Here is a 21,629-nt window from a genome sequence, read left to right as displayed (position 1 = left end):
AAATCTCGCGAGAGCGAATGTAGTATAGCTTCTTGTTTTATTCAAAGCATATTATTAGTAGAATACAAGAAGCTTCTAATAAATGTAGTCACATATTTTTTCATCATCGAATTAAAGCACTGAACCACTAAAATTATTTTTCCACCTACCTCTACCGAAAGTATACTTTTCCGGACCTGATTGTAGGGAGCAAAGTTGTACTTTTCCTCCCTAGGGAGGAAAAGTAAAAGTGACGTCATGGTATTTCTTTCATGAAATATAACTTATTGACGCCCTGTACAATATCTATTTTCTATTACGTAAGTATCTATACATTTTAACGTTTATTTAAAAACACTCTGTATTTTGCAGAATGGTAAACAACAGTAAATTGTTATTCTAATTTAACAATGTTTACATTAATAATTTGACTTATATTTGACACTTGACAGTTATATTGTACCTACTTGTTAGTTTTAGTTCTAATAAATTTTGTTGGTTAGTTACATAAATAAATAGAGTAAAAATGAAAAAATGACTTGTTATTTGAGGAAGATGGAAAAACTATATGTATAACATGGGAGTAAAGTGTCTTTTCCTCCCTTGAATGATTACTGCCCTCCGCTACGCGTCGGGCAGTAAACTTCATTCTCGGGAGGAAAAGTAGCACTTTCCTCCCTTGTTATACAATTAGCTATTAATTAACCCTATATAATATTAGACGATGATAAAATGATCGTAAACTTTTTCAGTATAACGGAGCTACATCGGTAATTATAGACCTTACAATAATTAGACACTACCAATTTAAATCTTAAATGTGCATTTTGTATCTGTTAAATTTCCCGCCTTGCAATATTGTCCCCAACAATGCCACCCCAATACAAACTAAATGAGAATCTTCTTGACAACGTTGTCGCTCTTCGCGCTATCGGTCGTGAAAGTTAGTATTAGGCAGGTACTTTTAGGGGATTATCGCTGTTAATTGTTGTGGAATACTGAAGGAGGATTTATTTATGATAATTCACAGAATCGACAGAATGGCAAACCCGCTTGCAATATACAACAACCGTAAGTACTGACTCTAAAAATAAATGTTTGGAACAGATAAATAAACCATAGATAAGGGGGTGGGGAAATAAACTATAAACCTCTTTCAATGTGTATGCTTCATAGGGCGCCATTATCTGAATCTCGTCTTTATTAAATTATTACATACAAGATAATACATCCTGTAATATTTTTGTGTTTTCTGTTTATCGTGCAAGTGCAGTCGTGCATTAATGAAGTTCTTATAATAAAGTACATACATAGGATAAAGTTATAGTAAAGGGAAATAAAAAGGCCTTTTGTGTAATATTATAAAGTATAAGTTTAGTATTATAGGAACTATTTCCTATAAAGGCTTTTTGCTATGTATTCACAAAATTATGGAAACTAGATTGCTTTCTGAAAAGTGCCCTACCAATGTCCATAAAACGTACATCGAATGTACATAAGGTGTACACTGAAAGCTCCAACAACGTACAATGTACGTTTGTAGCGGACGTTTTATGGACGTCCAATTTTGTGAACTCTGGACGTTCATTGGACGTCCATCGGATGTCCATTGTGCCTTAGCGGGACGTCCATTGGGCGTTCCAATGTACACATATGTACGTCCATTGGATGTCCATAAAACGTACTTGTGCTCAGTGGCGTAACAAACTCCGTCGGGGTCCCCCCGCAGAATTGGAAATGGGGCCCTCTTTAAAAAGTTACTAAATACGACTTGTGTACGACTGTGTAACGAAAACGTATATGTAATAGCGTAAATGACCGTGAAATACGGAGATTCCGTGCAATTTTCAGTGTCACCACCGAAGTGATCAAGTTATTACTTTTTAAATTATATGCGAGTGAAAATGTTTTCTTGTTCAACAAGAAAACCACGTTTTCAAGCGGTTTTTCGCAAATAACTCAAAAAGAATTTGATCTAAAAAATGTTCTTAGCAAAAAATGTAGCTTATAAAAAAAATGATGTCTATCGACCCAGTAAAAACAAAGTTGTGACTTATGAAAAATTTTTCTTATTCTTGAAATTCCAAATCGAATATTTCAACGTGAAATAACGAAAAAATTAAGCACTTTTCGGGAAAAACGCATTGATTTTTTTAAAAAGCTTTATTTTTTTTATAAAAGTTTCTAGCATCAAAACTAAGCGAGTTACACTCAAAATAAAGTTAACCCCTTGTTTTGGTAAAAAATCGTGAAAGTCTCCCCCTATTTGGCACCCTAAATTAAACTAATCATTACCGCTTTACACTTAACTTTTTTTATATGATCTGTAAGTTTCACTGGCAGTGCCGGTTTAACACAGTCTGCCGCCCGGTACTGATACGGATGCCGCGCCCAGGCTCAAAAATATTTCTTAACTTTATTTCAATTCAACAAAACATATTTTGAATACAAGTTTATTAAAATAAAAAAAAACAATTACAACTTAATTTGGTTTCAAACTTAAATAAAAACTAACAATATACAAGGAAAAAATTAAGGGCGAACTTCACAAAGTAAAATAAAAATTTACTTAATAACATTCAAACAGGTAACATCAGGTAGGTAAGCAAATACCTTTACTATTGAAAAGCTTGTTTTCTAGATTTTACTGAAGCGAAGTTTTCGATGATATCATTTATATTTAATTCATTTAGAAGGTCCTCGTTAATGGATAAGACTGCTAAGGAGTTCAAATTTTCTTGGGAAATTGCATTTCTTAAGTAGGTCTTTACCCTTTTTAGTGTCGAAAGAGAGCGTTCGCCACTTGCATTTGCGACCATTATGGAGAAAAAAAATACGCAGGCAAATATTAACGTTTGGAAATGAAGATATTAATTTATTTTCGTATAAAGCCTGTACCAATTCTAAAGGAGTGTCTATTTTTAATTGGGGAAGAGACGTTAACAAATGATTTAAATGAACACATTCTTGGGAAAAATACTCGTCCAAATCCTCCTTGTAGTTTTGTTGTAATTCGGTTGCCGATCTAAAAATATCTTCATCTTCCGTAGCTTTTAGTTTAACTAAAAATTCAAATGCTCTTGAACAAGATTTATAACTATCAGATCGGCGAATAATCTCCGACTTAAAATTGTCTATTATACAAACATAACATTGTGTTCGCATTTTCTCTTTTTTGCTTAAGCTTGCCTCCGAATTCATTTCTCCTAATTGCAATTTTTTTTAATAATCCTCTTCTCAGCATAATTTTCGTTCCCTGTTAACAACATTCCTAAGGCCTCGTAGTGATCAAAACGATCACGTAAGAAATCAAAGTAATCTGCTAAAGATGATAACAGATGAGCGGTTGGGGTTAAATTCATATTTTTCTTTTGTACTGATTTATTCACTTCATTAACCCCTTTGTAAAACGTCAAGCCAAAATGATAAAATTATTCCGTTTTCCAACAAATCAAGTTTTTCCGATAGAGAAGCTGCTTCAACTCTTACTATGTTTTTCTCATTTATATCCGTTGATATTCCAATCAAACATGTTTTAATCAAACCGTAATTGCTTTTTAACGCTTTTACGGCATCAAAACGAGAAGACCAACGGGTTGTATTCACTCTCTTAGGTAACAGTGTCTGCCCCGACTCAGCCGAATCCTTTATTGCACGAGACAATAACTCCCACCTATGTGTAGATACGGAGAAAAAATTGTAGATAGCTTGTACCAACATAAAAAAATATGTTGCTTCCAAACAACAATCTGCTGCATTTTGGACAACCAAATTTAAAGAGTGAGCAGCACACGGCACAAAGAGAGCTAAATCATTGTAAGCTTTAATACGTGCTCGCAAACCAGAATACTTTCCACTCATATTACTGGCATTGTCGTAAGACTGGCGTCTACAGTTCTTAATATCTAATTTCAAAGACTCTAACATCCCAATAACTGTTTCCTCAAGTTGTTGTGAGCTATGCCCAGTGTTTTTATAAAATTCCACGAATCTTTCCACGGGATTCCCTTTATTGTCACAATATCTCAAAATCACTGTAAGTTGGTCATGGTGTGTTATGTCAGGTGTTGAATCTACACTTATAGAATAGTATTTGTTTGCCTTAATTTGTCTAACATTTTCATCAATGACTCGATTGGATAAAATATTCAGTAATTCGTTACATATATCTTTTGATAGATATGACGTTTTGCCCTTACCTAAATTTGCTCGTTTATTAATATGATCTTTCAAAAATGGATCATATTCTGACAATAGTTCCAGTAAACCAAGTAGTTTCCATTCCGTTTTTCGCCAATTCTTTCATGAGTACCTCTAAATGCCAATTCCCTGGTAGCCAGAAACTTTATTACACTTATGATTCTTTCTAGTACTTTCACCCAATATTAAGTGTTCAAGTAGTAAGCAGTTTCTGTTTTAATATTTCTTCGCGGCGCGGCGTGCCGACCGGCGCCCGTCAGGCCGTCTGCCAACCCAAACGTGTATTTTGCGGTGTTCGCACATTATTCTTAAACGCTGTAGAATGATATAATTTTACGGCGCGCGGCATGTTTGTGCGTTATCTGACATTTACATAACAAATTGAACACAGTGCATAAACCATATAGGTACGTCGACGTTAATAATAATAATTTATTTATAAATTATTTTTAAGTTTTCAAGTTAATGATAAAACAGAAAATTTTTTATTATTATATCATGTGGATTTGTATGCAAATATTATTTTACCATAATCATATAATTTCGGAACAGCACGCGCTTCGCGCGTACCGCCCTAGAACCATCAACCGCCCGGTGCTACAGCACCCAAAAGACCCCTGGTTAAACCGGCGCTGTTCACTGGTCCAAAGACCTTATTTTTGAACGAGTCACTAATTACGAGTGTATGCAAATTTTGAACAGCCATATCTTAACCAATTTTTGTGTTAATAACAAAATAAAACCATAATACATATTTATAAAAGCAAAACCTACATTTCTTTACTATTTGAGATTTTTTGTATCACTAATACTTTTTGAGTTATTTTGAAAAAGGGCATTTTTCCAAAATAAAAAAACCCTTTCCTACTAAAAAACCAATTTTTTTCATAAATAAAAACTTTGAACCGGTCAAACTTACAGATCATATAAACAATACATATACAGGGTGTCCAGAAATTCTCCCGACAAACGAAGACTGTAGATTCTTCAGATAATTTTAAGACAATTTAACCCAATTCACCTAGTCCGAAAATGCTTCCTAAGGGAGATAAAGCTCTTTGAAGATGGCGTCTTGGAATTAGTTTTTCTTAAATATCTCCAGAACACTACTATTTAGAAAAACGAAAACTGGTACACTTATTTATCTTCCAGAGATAAATCAACTACATCAATTATGAATTTCTAGTACCGGTCATAGGCGCCCGTTCTGGGTAGGGCGACGGTTATTTTATCGTATAACTTATTTTATACTGGATTATTAAATTGTGAGGTATTCTAGTACTAAAAGGTACTCTTGATTTAAGTCGGTAGGATGCACCGTTTTTTAGAAAAATCGATTTGAACATTTTTCGTTTGTTGAATTTAAAAAAAAATTTTCAGGAAAAAACTATTTAGAAAAACGAAAACTGGTACGTTTATTTATTTTCCAGAGATAAATCGATTTCCTTAGTTGCGAAATTCTAGTACCGGTCATATGCGCCCGTTTTGGGTAAGTCAACGGTTATTTTATGGCATAACTTTTTTGTCTTAAATTTTTAAGCATTTTTGACACTTGATGATTAAATTATGAGGTATTCTAGTACTAAAAGTTACTTTTGTTTTAAGAAGCTAAAATACAGCGTCTTTTTTTGAAAAAATTTTTTAAGTTTTTTTCAAATTTATTAAACGAAAAATTTTCAAATCGATTTTTCTTGAAAACGGTGCATCCTACCACCTTAAATCAAGAGTATCTTTTAGTACAAGAATACCTCACAATTCATTCCAGTGTTAAAAATGCTTAGAAGTTAAACACAAAAAAGTTATGCGATAAAATACCAGTTGCCCTACCCAAAACGGGCGCCTATGACCGGTACTAGAAAGGCGTAATTAATGGAACCGATTTATCTCTAGAAGATAAATAAGTGTACCAGTTTTCGTTTTTCTAAATAACAGTGTTCTGGAGATATTTAAGAAAAACTAATTTCAAGACAACATCTTCAAAGAGCTCTAGCTCCCTCAAGAAGCATTTTCGGATTAGGTAAATTGGGTTAAACTGTCTTAAAATTAACTGAAGAATCTCGGGTCTTCGTTTGTCGGGAGAGTTTCTGGACACCCTGTATAAAGTAAATGGTAAAGCTCTAACTATTAATTTTATTTGAGGTGCTAAACAGGGGGAAATTTATACGATTTTTTTTCCAAAAAAGTGGGCCAACTTTATTTTGAGCTTAACTCGATTAGTTTTGATCCTAGATACTTTTATAAAAAAAATAAAGCTTTTTTTACATATTTAAAAAATTTTTAATAAGTTTTCCCCGAAAAGTGCTTTATTTTGGTTATTTTACGTAGAAATATTCGATTTGGAATTGGGCGAATAAGAACAATTTTTCATGAGCTTTAACTTTGCTTTTACTGCGTCGATTGACTTCATGAATAGACCTTTTTTTTGTTTTTTATAAGCTACATTTTTGCTAAAAATATTTTTTTGATAACTTACTTAGGTACTTACTTACTTTATAACAACTTTCTTCGTGTACTACTATCAGCGAATATATCTACAATTTTATTAATACATATCTATTTGATGGACAACTTTATTTTCAATATTACACTGCTTAAAAAACGTTGCGTATGTACTTATGCCTATAATAATATAAAAATAAATGACATTTTTAGACGACAATATGGAGCTCCTGACATATTGGGGCTCCCCGCAAGCTTAAAGACTCAAACATGTAATCCATCTTCTCTATAATAGAGAAGTTCCTGTAGAATAGATGGACAAGTTACAGAATCTATAGACATAGGCAACGGAATAAGGCAAGGGACTCATTGAGCCCAATTCTCTTCAATTTAATCATGAATGAAATCGACAACAGCATCAACAAAGGATGAGGATACAGAGTGGGAAACAAAGAAGTAAAAATACTCGGTTATGAAGACGACGCAATATTGATATCCCATGCTACGGGGGCCTCTGTTACTCCTCTCGAAACTACTACCGATAATTGTATCGAAATACTAAATGTAAAGAGAAACCCCATTTCTAGAGTTAGAAATATTGTCCTGAAATTCGGCAAATTGTAATTCTTCAAATCTTTCAATGGTCACGTACAAAACAATATAGTTTATTGCTGTTACCATAAAAATTCATTAGTCCGGAAAATATAGAAAATATAGATATGAGATAATTCACTAGCCGAACATGCCTACTTAGAAATTTACGTTCTTAAATTTAAACACACAACGTAAAATAATATACCAATAACAGATTTTTACATAATATCAGACGACAAGATGGGGCCCCAGATCGATTGGGGCCCCCTGCAAGCTTCATGCTGCGGGGGCCTCTGTTACGCCCCTGCTTGTGCTATCTGGGTTCATCAGACTTCATTATCACCTCTGAATCGAAACGAAACCAAGGTGTCTATTTAAGCCGAATTATAAAAGTAATTCGAGCATCAGACGCTGTAGCAGTGGCGTGCGGTGACATTTTCGGTAGGGGAAGCGATTCAATAAGAGTATAAAATTATTTTCTTACAGGGTTCGAGATCAAAATATTATATACTATGTGATAAGTATATATGTACCTACTTAATAGATAAATAGTAGGTATATATAATATTCCTAATATTATACTACTTGTTAACTTATATGGATTAAAAACAAAAACTATAAAAAATTACCTGTAAATCGAAGCAAGCAAGCAAGCAATAGTGTTTAACCCAGCCTGAGACACTTGCACGCACCTTGAGAAAGACATTCAGGTGGTACAATTCATTGGAGAGAGGAAGATTTACTCCTAGAAGCGGCCGTCACTCCACCCCGCCCCAATGCTCCAGACTATCCACTCCCCTCTCCCGATAATAGTACTCTGATGCGCTATAGGGGCTCCCTAAAACTTTAACGTCTTTAATATTATCCATGCCTCGACATGCCAGTGTTCTATACTATGGAGTGGAATCATGGACGTTAAATGTAGAGACAATGAGACGACTTAACGCCTTTGAAATGTGGACCTATAGAAAAATTATGAGGGTTTCCTGGGTAGATAGAGTTACAAACAATGAAGTACTGAGAAGAATAGGTAAAGAAAAGGAAGTTGAACTTACAATTAAAGAAAAGAAGCTACAGTATCTCGGACATGTGATGCGGGGCGAGAAGTATGGTATCCTACGACTCATAATGCAGGGAAAGATAGATGGCAGAAGAAGCATCGGAAGAAGACGAATTTCATGGTTGAAGAACCTGAGAGAATGGTTTGGATGCAGCTCGAAACAACTATTTAGAGCTACTGCCTCAAAAATTAAAATAGCTATGATGATTGCCAACCTCCGTAGCGGAGATGGCACCTGAAGAAGATGCCTCGAGATAAAACCAAATTAAGTCTGTGTGCTAAACAGTGAACAAAAATTGCATGTTTAAACTGTTCCTTTACTTTAGCTTGAAGACCTGCTAACTGACCAGCCATAACTGCAGCACCATCATAGCTCTGAGCGACAAGCTTGGAATTACATTCTTGCTTATATTATTATTAGAAATAGTATCACACACAATTTGAAACATAGCCTCTGCAGTCCGATCAGCAGTTATGTTCACGAATTCTAAAAATCTCTCTTAAGGAATACCATCAACCACTACCACATATCGCACAACAATGGATAACTGACAAAAAATGGTTACATCTGTTGTTTCATCAAGTGCAATTGAAAGAAATGGAGCTTTTTTATCTCATTTTTAATATGATCCATTACAACGTCAGCCGTACATTTAATTAAGTCGTTTTGGATTCTGTTTGAGGTACCTCGGAAAACTGTGGAATTAATAAATAGTTATTTTCCTAACTAGTGCGGAAAGTAATACTTTCACGCAAGAGACTGCCGTTGACCCGAACGACGCGATAGCGGAGTTCGGGCAAGCAGTGGAGTGCGGGGAAGACACTTTCCGCATGAATTAGGAACAATATTTTTTCTAGGGCCGTACGTTTGGAAAAAAGCCACAAAAAATAGAGTTATATCAATTTTTATTTGTCCTAATAATTTAAATGATTGTCCAAACTATGTTCAATGCGATATTCCCCGAATGTTTTTCTTTAATTGTAGCACTTAAATGGCACTTACTATTTACATGTCGCTTTACACTTTTGTGAAAATTATTTAAATCTGTAATGCCGACCGAGTTCCAATGTGTTTTTTCGCTTGTATTAAAAAGAATACAGGGCCAACAAAATAATTTTGATACAATTTTGCAGCCAGTTAACCATTCATATTTTTCATAAAAACCCACATGGAAATGTTTGGTTTTTTGTGGAAAGTGGAAAACCGATTTTTCCACTTTTGTCTCCAAATTAATGGGCTCCTTTGACCTACCAGACTTCATAATATCTACTTTCTCTTGATAACTTCGACTTGAAAATCCTGTTTTTAATAAACTACACACAATACAAATACAAATACAGTTGTCTATATTGTTCATAAATCCACAGGACGGTCCACTCGCTCCTACCATTGCAGAAAAAGATAAACGACAGCACAAAATTTACAATTAAAAAAAAACGTCGTCTCGTAACCCTACGAATTTCGACTGACTTAAGTAAATGCTGGCCGTAAGGCGAGCAGAGAATCGCTTCCAGGGTAAGAAAATTCGCGCGAACTCAAGATGACTTGAGGGTGCGGTCATTAAACCCTGACCACCCCTGGCCAACACAAGGATGGATAAACTGCGCTTATTTTGAAAAGAGCTTCTGTACAGGCACGGACTCTTGGTATAGGATGCGTTAAATTGTGTGTATATTATTATTTAAGTTCGTTTATGCGATAAATTTTCAATATTTTCGATCGTATTGCCTACATAATAGATTACTTAGATTAGGGAAAATTTGTTGATAATTAAATATTAATTAATAATATATTTTCTTATATTGAAGTATAGGGAAGCGGTGCTTCCCCCGCTTCCATGGACCGCACGCCTCTGCGCTGTAGTGACATCTATTAAATAAATGAGAAGTTCCAGATACGTAAATCTGAAACCTCTCGTGGAATCAATCTTTGGTTACATTCTTTATCTCTGCCTTTTACAATTTATAAGGCAAGGAGACGACGAATAAAGAAGATGAAAGGGACTCTACAATATACAGTCACATTCCGTCTTCTTCACTTTCGTCTTCTTTTATTCGTGGTCTCCTTGTCTTTAAAAAATTGTAAAATAGGATGTAACCAGAGATAAAGGATGTAACGAGAAATTGGTTTCACGACAGGTTTTAGATTTACGAATCTGGGACTTCTCAATTCTTTAAATAAATGTCGCTACAGTGTTAGATGCACGAATTATTTTTATAATTCGGTTTAAGTAGACAGCTTATTGGTTTCGTTTCGATTAGAGGTGATCATGTAGCCTCTCTGATGATGTCTGGGGAGACTGAAACGTACGTAAGGGGATGATTGATCATCTCTGAACCGAGAATGAAACAAGTTGTCTTTCATTTTCCCAGTTAACTCAGATTGTGAGCATACAGAACCAACTTTCTTTGGAATTTTTCCTAGGCGAGCAGACGGAATGTCATTGCATATTGTACTATTGTAGACTCGTTTTCGTCTTTTTTATTTGTCGTCTCCTTGTCTTATAAATTGTAAAAGGCAGAGAGAAAGGATATAACCAGAAATTGGTTCCACGAGAGGATTTACGGATCTTGAACTTCTTATTTCGTTCAATCACATAATAGTATATTATGTAACGAGCATTTAATGATAGTCAATATGATGCGAATTTGATGGATAAATGAGCCGCGTAGCGGCGAATGTCGTATTGAATACGAGCATCATAATTGCAATTAAATTCGAGTAATAGCATGTATACTTACATGATTTTTTATCCGATCTTCAGATATTTTGTTAAATTTAAGCTTGTTTGTCAGTTTGCTTAAATATTGTGAACTGTCAAAGTGTACGAGTTGACATTGCGCATGTGCCACCTTCTATACAAAAAGGTATATCGCGATTCTATTAATTAAAAACCTATAGTCGAGGAAATGAAGCATTTTGGCTCGCAATTTTTTCGTCCATCACGGATTTACTTGAAATTTTCACAGAAGGTAGGAAATAGTCCAAGGATAATTTTCTATATCATGCTGCTGTACGCTAAAACTTTGGGGGTCGTTGCCACCCCATCTCGGGGGTGGGAAATTTTTATTACATTTTAACCATGTAAATCGATGTAAAAAGTAATTTTAAGAAAAAAATGTTTTTTACATTTTCTTCGTAAAATTAATATTTTTCGAGTTATTCGTGGTTGAAAGTAACAGTTTTTCGACGGAAAAATCGACTTTTTTTAGAGGGTTTTTTGAGAATAACTCGAATATAATGCATTTAATCAAAAAAACTGTAGATATAAAAATTGTATCTTTTAGTAACACAAACGAAATTGTTTTTCTATAATATTTTTACGACCAATATAAACCGAGATACGGCATGTCAAAAGTTAGCTTTTTTCGTCGAATGCATAATTTGAAATAATCAAAGCCAAATAACGGGAAAACTTTGCATTTTTCCAGGAAAACTTACATAATGGTTTTTCAAGCATATAATAAGATCTTTCAAAAAAAATAATAAAAAGTTTCTATCATAAAAATTGAGCAACTTATGATAAAAAAATTAGGTACCTGTTTTTCTCTACGAAAAAAACAGTGAAAACAACCCCCTAACTCTCCTTGTAACTAAAAATTGGTCTTTACTTTTCTGTAATTCCTTTTATATTTATATTATCAATTCACCCAAGAAGTTTGACCTATTTAAAAGGCCTAATTTTAGAAAAATTGGAGTTTAAAGAAAAATTGATTTTTTTACACTTTTGAATTTTTTATTATTTTCTTCAAAATATCTCCGAAAATACTGGAGATGCGAAAAAAATGATAGACTACTAAATTGTAGCTTTTTTAATAGCTAAAACTTTTTTAATCATAGATTTTCATTACAGTGAACAGCGAGATATAGCGAGATATAGCTGTTTGAAACATCTATTTACGAACAAACTCACTTATTCAAGCCCTTTAAACCCACCTCAATTAAAAATTAAGAGATCTTACGGAATTTAATTTACACAGTCTTATTACTCTTCAAAAATCCTACAAAACCGTTATTGAAAAAACTTTTTATCGCCAAAAATGAAGGAGCTATGTTTATAAAACTATTTTTTTTTTCGAAAAATTCGAATTGTCCGCTTATGGAGCATTTTCAATGTACCTATATAATACCACAGAGCCGGTTCGTATACTGGATGACTAAAAAACTATTTGTATGTGTATTTTTATATATTTGTAAATTCGTATTTTTGTGTAAATAAATGTTTTTGTAATTCTTTAATTCTACTTTTTTTTTGTATAGATCTATTAAATTGTCTACTTCTAAAAATTGCAATAATATTAAGGGTGGTTTTTAAGGGTTGAAATATTATGATATTATATCCCAAAGCATAAAACAATCATTATTTAACCAGTCAAAACCAAATTTTACCTATATTAAACTTTACAATGTTTTTATATAAATTTTGACAATAAGGGTAGTTTACACCCCTAAAAATAATCAACGCCCTTGAGCATGATATAGAATATGAAGTACAGGGTAAGATGATCCTAACCCCAAATTTTTATGTAAATTGATGCAAGCCGAAATTATTCTTTTAGGATAAGTAAACTTTTCATATATAGCTCCAACAAGAGTGGTTTTAAGGGTTAAAATATTGTGAAATTATATCTTAAAGCACAAAACAATCATTATGTAGCTAATAAGAAGCAAATGTTGACAATATTAAAGTTTAAAATGTTATTTTATAAAAATAAAATAAAAATTTTATTTTTAATTCGGTTGCAATGCGAGGGCCAAACAATCTTACTTTTCAATTAGAATACGGAGCGCAGTCCAGTCCCTTGAATGGCGACCTTCATCTTTTTCATCTTTTTTGTTATTTTATAATTTTTTACAATTAGGGGTGGTTTTCACCCTTAAAAAACCAAAAGCGTACAACGGCTCAATATAGAAAATGAACTAGAGGGTGAAATGAGCCTATCTCAAATTTTTGTACAAATCGATGCTGGACGAAAAAATTGCGAGGTTTTGCCATTTTTCCAGCTTCATTTCCTCGACTACTATATCATAATGAAAGTATGTAGTCTGTATAATAAAGCTTGTCACGCACGGGGAGCTATATAGTCTAGGCGCCAAATAGAGGTCACCGTGTCATTTTCAATTCTGATGGACAAACTCAACTGTTTCTTATGGATTTTTGGCTGCTGATTACGAATTTCGAGGGGGGATTTCGATCCGAGTGGTCAAAAAATTGTTATAAACAATTTAATTGTTTATAAATTGTTTATAAGGCTCTGGCTCATAAACTAAAAAAGATACAAAAAAATGTTACAAATAAAATTTGTTCCTTAATAAAAAACGAAGAAACAAGCGTTTACTAAACTTAAATCCAACAATTATAACTCAAGATATTGTAAAATTAGTGCACAATGCAAATTGCAAATTGCAAAATTAGTATTTTTCGAAGCTTTATCGATCGTAACTCGGTTTCTACGCATGTAAATGAGCCTTATAAGGTGTTCTTTTAAAGCTTAATTAAGAGGCTTCCAAACAAAGTTTGTTAAATTATTTGATCTTCATTTGTTTTAAAGTTATACCCGTTTGAAGTTATAATTTTCTTAAAAATATTGTACATTCATTTGTTTATAAGGGTTTCAAGCAAATTTGAGCTATAAACATTTATACTTTAATTTACAATAATGATAGAACAACTCAAAAGGAACAATTTGAGCTTACGAAAATGTTCGTAAGTTTATTTTTGGCTAAGATGTCGATATTTTAATGGCGCGCTATGAGGCGCAAGATTGTCTCACAGCGTAAAGGTTCACGCGCTAAGATCTCGATGCAAATTACAATTTCTATGTATATATACGTTATCTTCATTTTTCATTTTTGAAGACCCTAATAAAATTTTATCATATACTTCTTATAATTAAATCATCATACTGTATCTCCTATCACCTTTCATTCTATTTAATTTGTCTTCTATTTTTTGTACTAAATGAGAAAAAAAACACATTAAAAACAAATATTTCAGAAATATAACTAAAAAGTGAGTTGATATTATTTATTATTACTATTTTTACAAACATTTTCTTTCATACATCTGCATCGAGATATACAGGGAATCTCAGCTTTTTTACATCTACATAAATCTGATTTTGAAGGCATTAAAATTAAAACTTTTTGGGGCTTCAGAGTTTCATTATCTATAAGATATCCATATACAAGTGGATCAAGTTCTTTTGCAGAATCTTCGAGGCACGTTAACTGTGTGTACACCACATAAAATGCTCGTTTTATATGTAAGTGGATTGAGTTTGATGTTGGTGGCATATCTGTAACAAGAGAAATGCCTCCTTCAACAAGAGAAAACAAGAGAAAAATCTTTACGAATATTTGCTGTTTCAATTATACGTGCACAACCGTTCTCAGTAGAAGACACTTTGATGTTGATATTTTTTGACATATAATACATAATTTATTATTAACTAAATTATTCATTATTGCAACGAATCAATATCACATTACACTATTAAGAGACAATGACTTTGTTGTAACAAATAGACAAAATTGACAGTAGTATATTATATTATTGTAGACATTGATAGACATATTAAGAATAGTCAAGGCTTCCTGAGCAAAATAGTGTAACACGAGAGCAGTCGATCGGTATATTTACCATGATATTTATTACTTGAGTGTGAGTTGATCTTGAGCCTCAGAGCGTGCTATTATATTATCAATATCTTGGCCAAAAATAAACCTACGAACACTTTCCTAAACTCAAAATACACCTTCTTAGTTTTTCTATTATTAGTTTTAATTAAAGTACAAATGTTTATTGCTAAAATTTACTAAAAACCCTTATACAAAAATTAATGTACAAATTATTTAAGAAAATTATAACTTCAAACGAGTATAACTTTAGAACAAATGAAGATAAAGTAATTGGACAACTTTGTTTGGAAGCCTATTAATTAAGCTTTAAAATGAGACCATGAAAAGCTCATTTTACTGCGTAGAAGCTGAGTTATGATCGATAAAGCGTCGAAAAATACTTAATTGACTGTAAGCCGATCTTCCGCCTCATAGCGCGCCATTAAAATATCGACATCTTGGCCAAAAATAAACTTATGAACATTTTCGTAACCTCAAATTGTTCCTTTTGAGTTTTTCTATCATTATTTTTCATTAAAGTATAAATGTTTATAGCTCAAATTTGCTTGAAACCCTTATAAACAAATGAATGTACAATATTTTTAAGAAAGTTGTAATTTCAAACGGGTATAACTTTAAAACAAATGAAGATCAAATAATGTAACAAACTTTTTTTGGAAGCCTGTTAATTAAGCTTTAAAACGACATCTTCTAAGGCTCATTTGCATGCGTAGAAGCAGAGTTACGGTCGATAAAGCTTCGAAAAATACTTATTTTGCAATTTGCAATTTGCATTGTGCACTAATTTTACAATATTTTGAGTTCTAATTGTTAGATGTAAGTTTGGTAAACGGTTATTTCTTCATTTTTTATTAAGGAACACATTTTATTTGAAACATTTTTTTCATCTCCTTTAGTTTATAAGCCAGAGCCTTATAAACAATTTATAAACAATTAAATTGTTTATAACAATTTTTTGACCACTCGGATCGAAATCCCCCCTCGAAATTCGTAATCAGCAGCCAAAAATCCATAAGAAACCGTTGAGTTTGTCCATCAGAATTGAATATGACACGGTGACCCCTCAGGCGCCTAGACTAATACCTATAGGTACTATAATATGTATTATATCCCATATATTACATCTCATTACTGTAGTGAGCTTTATGAGATGTAATATAATGAGATATACAGTGATAAGCGCACTAATAACCGGCAAAATAACGCCAAAAAATGTAAAACGTAATAAGTTGTGAAATAGAAAGAGATAAAACTAGGAAAGGTAGGAAATTATCGGTGTAAACCTATAAATTTACATTGCATTACGATATTTCCCACCTAGTAGTCAATTAGTTCTTAAGCTAATGTATAATGGTAAATATAGTAATGTAATGTACATTTATAGGTTTATACAGATAATTTCCCACCTCTACTAGTTTTATCTCTTTCTATTTCACAACGTATTATGTTTTCCATCTATTGCGTTATTTTGCCTGTTATTAGTACCTTTTCAGACTAAGACACTGGTGTCCGACACTGGTGTATGCCACCGTAAAGCAAAGCATTATTTTAAATGAACGACTACAGACGAGCCATTTTTGAGTGTCTGGCTGATTTTAGTGGCTCATGCTTTGCTGCAATTAAACACCGGTGGCGGACACCGGTGTCAGACACCAGTGTCTTAGTGTGAAAGGGTACTTAGCGAGCGCATCACTGTATACCTATCATAGTATAGCTCCCCATGCGTGACAAGCTTAATGAAGCTCATTTTCTGATACAGCTATTGAAATTGTAATTGATATATTAATATATTATAAACATAAAGTATGAGAGTATAAAAACATATTTTATATTTTAGGTAAAATAGAATGTCCGCATATACCACACGCAGAATCAATTGAGCTAGCGAGATTAATGGATTTATTCAGAAAAGAAGTTGGAGTTGCATACCCGGAAGATTCTCAAGAGTTTTGAAAACAAGTAAATGGCAATAAAAGGAATTATTCACAATTTTGTTAGCAAATAAATAAATTCTGTTTTTATCTTTTTTCTGTGTATTTTTTTAATAAACACCTACCTAAGCGGGGATAATATAGATCTGAAAAGAAGAATGGGTTACACCAAGTAATAAAAAACGGGATTTGCACGGATTTTGTACCGAAATTCCACAAAACTCTAGGAGACAAGGCCCGTCATGGGTATCAGGTGACTCGAAGACCATCATCGTCATGGTATTCGTCATCAGCGATACCAAAAACACCCTGAAAAGTTTGCATTGATGTTGTACAGAATTTCCATAAAATTCCAGGAGACCAGCCCCATCCTGTGTACCAGGTGCCTAGGGTACCATTCCCGTCATGATATTCGTGTTCAGCTAACCCAAAAATCTCCGAGTAGTAATATTGAACTCATTTTCGTCATTTATTTCCAAATTACAAATTTATCATTTTTCATCACTTTGAAATGAATTTTGAAATAGTCCAACAACCAATATTGCAATTTTCATTTCGTCATCATCACTTCCGTTCAGAAAGTTTCCTAAAGCTCTTACTAATCGAGTTTCAAGTTTCAATGAGATACATATAGTTGCAAAAGTTTGATATGTTTTGGGCTTTTTACTGCTTTATTATTATCAGTGATTAATCCACCTTGAAGCAATTTTGCGATTCTATTAACGTTCAATGTGGAATCCCTTTTAAGAGCGCTGTTTACAGTGCACAGATCACCCCGAAGTTCAGATACTAAAGCTGTAATCTTCTTCTCGTTACTCAAAACTTCGACAGTTTGTGTACAGCCCACAATAACTTATGCAATATTAGTGTGGTGGCCAAAGGTGCAGCAGAGAAATGCTATAGAGATGTTAGGCAAGACACAAAAGCTTGTCTGTCTCAACATAACAGGTGCAATGAGAGGCACACCAACTGCAGCTATGGAAGCCTTACAAGACCTTCCTCCCTTACACATTATAGTGAAGGGCGACGCAAGGTTTACATAGACTGCAGGGAAATCAAAGTAAAATTGCAGCGGGCAAAGGACACTGCAGCATCAATATTATAATTTTCGCCATCGAATATGGGAGATAATACAGAACATTCAATCCCCAAATATAAAATTAAAATACCTTTTCAGGTGGAAATACACTTCAGGGAGGTATGGGGAGATCCCATGTTGGCAGATATCTGAAGTATGAGGGCCACACCTGGTATACAGATAGGTCCAAGACTGGAGATGGGTCGGGATCAGGAGTCATAGTGAGGATAGGGACTATAACGGTTCCATACCACTAGGATAATACACCTGTGTGTTTCAGGCAGAGGTATATGCAATCCTGTAGTGTGCACGGATAAACAGATTGAGGAGTTATACTATTAAGAGAATTAATATCTATTCAGACAGCCAAGCGGCCTTGACGGCTTTAAAGAAACCAACGATAACCTCAAGGCTTGTATGGGAGTGCCGCGATGAACTTCACACTCTGGCGAAACATAACGAGGTAAAACTCATTTGGGTGCTTGGACATCAAGGGATCACTGGCAATGAAAAAGCTGACGAACTTGCTAGACGAGGATCAGCGTCAAGATACTTCGGTCCAGAACCGGCACTGGGAGTGCCCAAAAGCACAATCAGAGACCGATTAAGAGGCTGGATACAAAGACAAAATGAAGAATACTGGGAATAAATTCCCACGCAAAAGCACGCGAAGAGATTTATACCTCAGACATGCGCGAAAAGAGCTGAAGAACTGCTCAAAATGAACAGGAATCAGCTCAAAATCACTATAGGTTTCCTAACTGGACTTTGGTCAGTAAAAGGACACCTACACACGATGGGACTATACAATTGAGATCTCAGTTGCAGTCTATGCAATAGAGAGACCGAGACAGTCAGACATATATTGTGCGACTGCGAGGCTCTAGACCGCAAGAGACAAGCAATATATGGAGACTGCAGACGAAGTGCGAAAGCATATGGCACTAACCCAATAGACCTTTACAGGCTAGTGAAGGGCACTACTATATTGGATTGGGTGTCGTGAGAACAAACGGAAAAAAACACAATAAGCAATGCGACCGGGGTGCATGCACGGACGTCTTCCAGAAAGAGAAAAAATAAGAACACGCTTTATCTCGTACTACCTACCTCACAACTTAGTATGTTTTCCAGCTTTTACATTATTTTGCCAGTTCATAGAACACTTATCACTATATACTAATTTTTGGTAGCTCTGTTATATAAAAATTAAAGTTCTGACAAAAAAGGTTGTTCTATAGTCTTTATTAAACAAAATAAAACCAGATCTCTGCTACAACAATACAATAGACCCTACAATGTATTAAATGGCTAAAGAGTTATTATCGAATAAATTATTCTGTATTTTTCCCCAGTTTGTCATTAGTAAGTTCCAAATTGTCATGTTCTTCGTTATTATCAGTGACTAATCCACCTTGAAGCAATTTTGCGATTCGATTAACGTCTAATGTGGAGTCCCTGGCGCTAATCTTCTTAAGAGCGCTGTTAACAATGCACAGATCACCCCGAAGTTCCGATACTAAAGCTGTAATCTTCTTCTCGTTGCTCAAAACTTCGACCGTTTGTGTATAGGGGTTGTATCGAATGCCGAACGGCCTTTTGATTTGTTCTGCAAAAGTTCTAAAACAAGACATTTATTAATATATGACAAAAGTTTTAAAAACAGTTTGCTAAAAACATTGCTTAAAAACATTGCCATGCAACTATTTGCATTCGATTGTATAAAATGTCAGGAAAGTTTGTGAACAAAATTCATGGTAGTAAAATGAAAATTTCATTTGTGCTTTTCATTGCATATACAACTAATATCTGAAAGAGAACCTTTCGGTGAATCCTTCCAAAACTTTATTGGTAACCTTCGCTTACAAGACGAAACTTCCTGGACTGAGTGAGCTGAAATTATTTGGGGAGGACCTGGAAAGAACCAATGAGGTCAAGTATCTAGAGGTAACCCTAGATTTCAAAATCACTTGGAGCACTCATATAATATTAACAATATAAGCAACAAAGCTAAGCGACACTTCTGGAACTGAGCGAGTTGTAAGTAAAACGTGGGGGTTAAAACCAAAGATAAGCGCGTCTTAATATTACAGAAACGTTGGATGGTACAGGAATGGCTTCTTTAGAGTCTATCACAGGTCTCCCTCCGCTGGAGTTATATATTTCGGCAGTAGCCTTTATGACCATCCTGAAACTCAAAGCAAACAATACTTGGAGGCCGAATTTTATATGTATTGAATAGCAAGACAAACACTACTGGAACTATACTTGAGAAATCAATCTTTATGATGAACTCAGAAATGATGACACTAGAACTAATCTTCACTAAGAAGTATATATTTAAATGATATAAATTTATTATATAAATTGCCATGCAACTATTTGCATTCGATTGGGGAAAGTGTCAGGATATGTAAATATATAAATATATATAAAGATATATAAATATTAAACAACTATTTGCATTCGATTAGGGAAAGTGTCAGAATATATAAATATGTAAATATATATAAAGATATATAAATACAAACACATTTATACTGATGGATTTACTGATGGATCTAAAACTGCCCATGGTAGTGGATCAGAAGTCTTTAGGCAAACATGCAATAATAATAAATCTTACAGCCTAGGTAAATATACATATAACTGTGTTTTAGGCAAGTTTTTGCTTTGGTGGACTGCATTGATGATATCATAGATGGAGACCTCAAAGAAAAGAGAAAAAACATTTACACAGATAGTCAAGCTGCTATTCTGGCAGTCAACTCTGCAGTGCTTAGCTTAAAAGTGGTATCTCCAATTCTGTGCCAAATGGAGTTATGATGTTATAAATATAAACCTTTACATTCTACATCATTTTTCTTAACTTTAAAGTTATAAAAGCTTATAAAAATAAAAATATATTGTTAAAAAAATTGTGGTATGTACAACAAAACAGGCAGCGCAGTAATAGTCGTAAACATGGTATCTACTATTCCTTATCTAGTAAGTGGTATGTTCTCAAAATTCTTTACATACTACTTTTAAGACAAGTAATTCACTGGCTTATGAATGCGCGCCTAAAAATGCAATGTTTGTTTTCATTTGATTTAAATCAAAGCAACAAATGTGTTAGTGTTTCATTCTACCTAGTAAATTTGCTTATTATAATTTTCTTTTTACCTAGAAGTGGGCAGAGTTTAGGTAAGTGTAGTTCTGTGGAAAAAGTACAAGTTTGCAAACAATTTTTTATATCGACATTGGGATACAGTAAAAATAATGATCGAATACTACAAGACTGCTTTTCTAGAAACTCAGAAAAAATTATCTGTCAAAGTATTAGTAAACAAGGTAAGCATACCAAGACTCCCAAAATTGATAGAAATGTGATAAGAGCTCATGTTGAAAAGTTAATCCTGCTGTATCTCATTATCGCCGCGAACACTCCCCAAATAAATGAAACCTACCGAGTGATTTAACTATCCAGCTTTTGTATTCAGATTTCAAAGAAAAACACCCCAATTTTCTTTGTTCTTACGAAATATATCGAAAGGTAGTAAGTAAAGAAATGAATATTTCATTTACAAAACTCGGCCATGAAGAGTGTGAAGCCTGTGAACCGTTTTTGCTACATAATCTGGAACATACAAAAGAAAATCCTTGTGTAGACGTGGCAAAACCATATCTTCAAGGCAAATGAAGCTCGTTCAGCCTACCAGCTAG

The 21,629-nt window shown here is 33.8% G+C and overlaps 2 protein-coding genes across 2 annotated transcripts in view; one reads left to right on the top strand and one right to left on the bottom strand.

Annotated features, from left to right (window-relative positions):
• The window catches only part of LOC126886748 (trans-1,2-dihydrobenzene-1,2-diol dehydrogenase-like), a 34,545-nt gene extending 17,604 nt beyond the window's left edge, over nt 1-16,941 (top strand). Inside the window, exon 4 of the mRNA XM_050653765.1 lies at nt 16,753-16,941. Coding sequence (XP_050509722.1) covers nt 16,753-16,868 — 116 coding nt within the window. The 3' untranslated portion in view covers nt 16,869-16,941. The remainder of the gene's footprint in view (nt 1-16,752) is intronic.
• Nucleotides 16,942-19,147: 2,206 nt separating this feature from the next.
• The window catches only part of LOC126886746 (tryptophan 5-hydroxylase 1), a 42,823-nt gene continuing 40,341 nt past the window's right edge, over nt 19,148-21,629 (bottom strand). The window contains exon 9 of the mRNA XM_050653763.1: nt 19,148-19,544. Within this exon, the coding sequence (XP_050509720.1) occupies nt 19,259-19,544 (286 nt within the window). The 3' untranslated portion in view covers nt 19,148-19,258. The remainder of the gene's footprint in view (nt 19,545-21,629) is intronic.

The sequence above is a fragment of the Diabrotica virgifera genome, chromosome 6 (genome assembly GCF_917563875.1).
Source record: "Diabrotica virgifera virgifera chromosome 6, PGI_DIABVI_V3a".
Taxonomy (NCBI): Eukaryota; Metazoa; Arthropoda; class Insecta; order Coleoptera; family Chrysomelidae; genus Diabrotica; species Diabrotica virgifera.
The sequence above is the reverse complement of the archived record's forward strand: the minus strand, read 5'-3'. Positions and strand labels throughout refer to the sequence as shown.